The sequence below is a fragment of the Aphanomyces invadans genome (genome assembly GCF_000520115.1).
Source record: "Aphanomyces invadans strain NJM9701 unplaced genomic scaffold supercont1.108, whole genome shotgun sequence".
NCBI classification, from domain to species: Eukaryota; Oomycota; class Saprolegniomycetes; order Saprolegniales; family Verrucalvaceae; genus Aphanomyces; species Aphanomyces invadans.
Window position 1 is genome coordinate 1 of NW_008580253.1, and position 2294 is coordinate 2294.

The 2294-nt window shown below is 51.1% G+C and overlaps 2 protein-coding genes across 2 annotated transcripts; both read right to left on the reverse strand.

Moving 5' to 3' along the window:
• Positions 1–425: 425 nt before the first annotated feature.
• H310_14933 (hypothetical protein) lies at positions 426–817 on the reverse strand (the record flags this gene model as incomplete). The annotated part of the gene is made up of 2 exons (XM_008882910.1): positions 426–635; positions 671–817. 2 exons carry the CDS (start codon positions 815–817, stop codon positions 426–428), a joined length of 357 nt encoding a protein of 118 aa, XP_008881132.1.
• A 90-nt stretch (positions 818–907) lies between these two features.
• H310_14934 (hypothetical protein) lies at positions 908–1654 on the reverse strand (the record flags this gene model as incomplete). Its single annotated transcript, XM_008882911.1, has 4 exons — positions 908–1081; positions 1133–1400; positions 1466–1569; positions 1628–1654. The coding sequence occupies 4 exons, from the start codon at positions 1652–1654 to the stop codon at positions 908–910; spliced, it is 573 nt and encodes a 190-aa protein (XP_008881133.1).
• Between the last annotated feature and the right edge of the window lie 640 nt (positions 1655–2294).

Below are 2294 nucleotides of genomic sequence, written 5' to 3' on the forward strand. Positions count from 1 at the left end.
CTATTGAGGGTTGCTTCAGCGGTGCTCAAGACGATTCTCGCCTCAAGACGACCGGGGATGCTTTCCGCTGGTGTAAATGGTACGTTGACGTCTGTACGAATAGTCCTCTTGGAACGTGCCGCTTTGGAGTTCTTGCCCTATATAGCTGCCGTCTTGACGACAAGATGTCGTTGCACTGTATTTGCCCGCCCACGCAGCTCGTCGACTGGAGAATACTACCTCTGTCCATGAAAACGTGCCCCCAACTCGAAATCTGAGTTCCGAAAATACCTGCCCCAAGTGTACCACTCTCTCAACAGCAAATTCACAATACAAAGATCAAGTGTTTATTAGAGGGATAAAATGTTGGCCAAGTCGGCATCGATGCCGTCGTCCAATTCCTCATCGACAGCCAACTTTTCCATCTGAGAGCTAAACTCGTACAATTAAATGGTCTTGGAAATTTCCAGTGCCAACTCTTCCACTCTTTCGTCCATGTCAGTCGCACACAGCAGGTTAAAACCATCATTGATTGTGTCAGTATCAACACCAACACCTTCAGGCAACATACCTTTCGCTGCAAGCTTCGCTTTCTTCATGTGAGGCACCTTGTAGTTGTTGTTGCCTGCCACCCGAATGACTTCCTTCATGCAACACTGCAAAAGTTGGCATTAAGTGTCATCATGTCCACCTCACGCCACGCTTGCAGGGTACCGGCAACGATGTCGTCGATGTACCGTGGGTACTTCTGTTCCTGCAGCGTCTGAATCGACCAAAAAAAGCCGAGGTCGAGCACGTTCAGGTCTGGTGAGTTCGGCGGCTGGTACACCGCTTCCATTGCCCACCCGTCGCTTTGGCACGCAGAAACGATTCTTGGGTCCATGGGCGGGACATGCGGTTTTGCGTTGTCCTGCTGGATGCGGACAAGCTATGTGTCGCCAGCCGGCCACTTGGCCTTGATGGCAGGGAAGACGTTGTCGATCAGCATAGCGCGGTAGACGTCGCGCGTCACGCTCACAGGCACGGTCACAAGTGTTCCGGCGGGACGGTTCTTGCTTGTACGGGCGGCAGGGACCTTTTCCGTAAAATGCCAGGTGCCGATCTTCCCGTCGAATCACTTGGACCGATCATTGTCCCATCGAGGACGCGCAACCGCAGAGAGGAACATAACCTTCGTAATGAAATTCTTGGACTTGCATGTTCGGTGAGGGGGCTCTTCGTCGGGAGCGAGGTAGTACGACTTGCTGACACGAGAGGCAAAGAACCACTTCTCGTCCACGTGGACAACGTTCATCATGTCGGCGAAAGCGTAGTCGTCGGGCGTAACTGCGTGAACATGGTCCATGGCCCACTTGAGGCGCACTGCTTGGTTCGCGTCGGTGAGCTGTGGCTTGATCGTACTGGTGTACTTGACGAAGATTCTGCGCCGGTACAGTAGTAGTCGTGGAGGGTGGACCGGGGTATACCCATTGCAGCAGCGATGGACCGGAACGTTTTTCGGCGGGCCTTGGGTACCAGCTTGAGTCGTTGAGCGACAGAGTCGTGCTTGAGGTTGCGACCCGAGTGGCCCTTTTTCCGCGATCTTATGTCCTGGCATGGACGGTAGAGGTTGGTGATCGACGAACGCTCGGTGCCACAGGCGACGTACAGTGCTTCTGTCGACGTTGAACGTCATGGCTACGTCGGCAAGGGCTCCACGTGGCAGAGCCTTATGGTCTACCAAGCGGGCCAAGAGTTGGTGGAGTATACCGCTGCGGTCAGCGTCGGTGAGGTCGTTTCTTTTGGCGCGCATTGGAATTTGACACACAGATTAGGCGGTACGTGTCCGGATAAGCGGCAAATCACCCGGATAAAGTCGTAACCTGATTTCCGGGTACCGTCCGTACAGGTTTGTTGTCTATGTTATCTTGTTTAAAGTATTAGGTCTTCGTTTGGTTGGTATATTTGTGATTGGGTGTATTTTGCCACGAATCCATATCATTGGTGTTCGTCGCTTCGAGTCAATCACAGGTGTGCTTTCAGAATACAATAATTCGACCAGCTTCAAGTTCATTTCTGAAATATACTGTTCGGGGCAAGTTTTCACGGACAGAGGTAGTATGCTTTATGGAAAATATCCTTTGTCAATACAGTTTCGATCGAATTCGAATTTATAGATTGGTCACATGGATTTCAAATTATACCACTATGCAAGAATATGATTCCAGACATACGTGAGGTTCGAAAAAACTGTGCAGGGAATGACGGAACTCCTTCCCCCGTGGTACTCGACCATACTTCTGGAATACAAATATAATCGACGTCCAAATCATCCT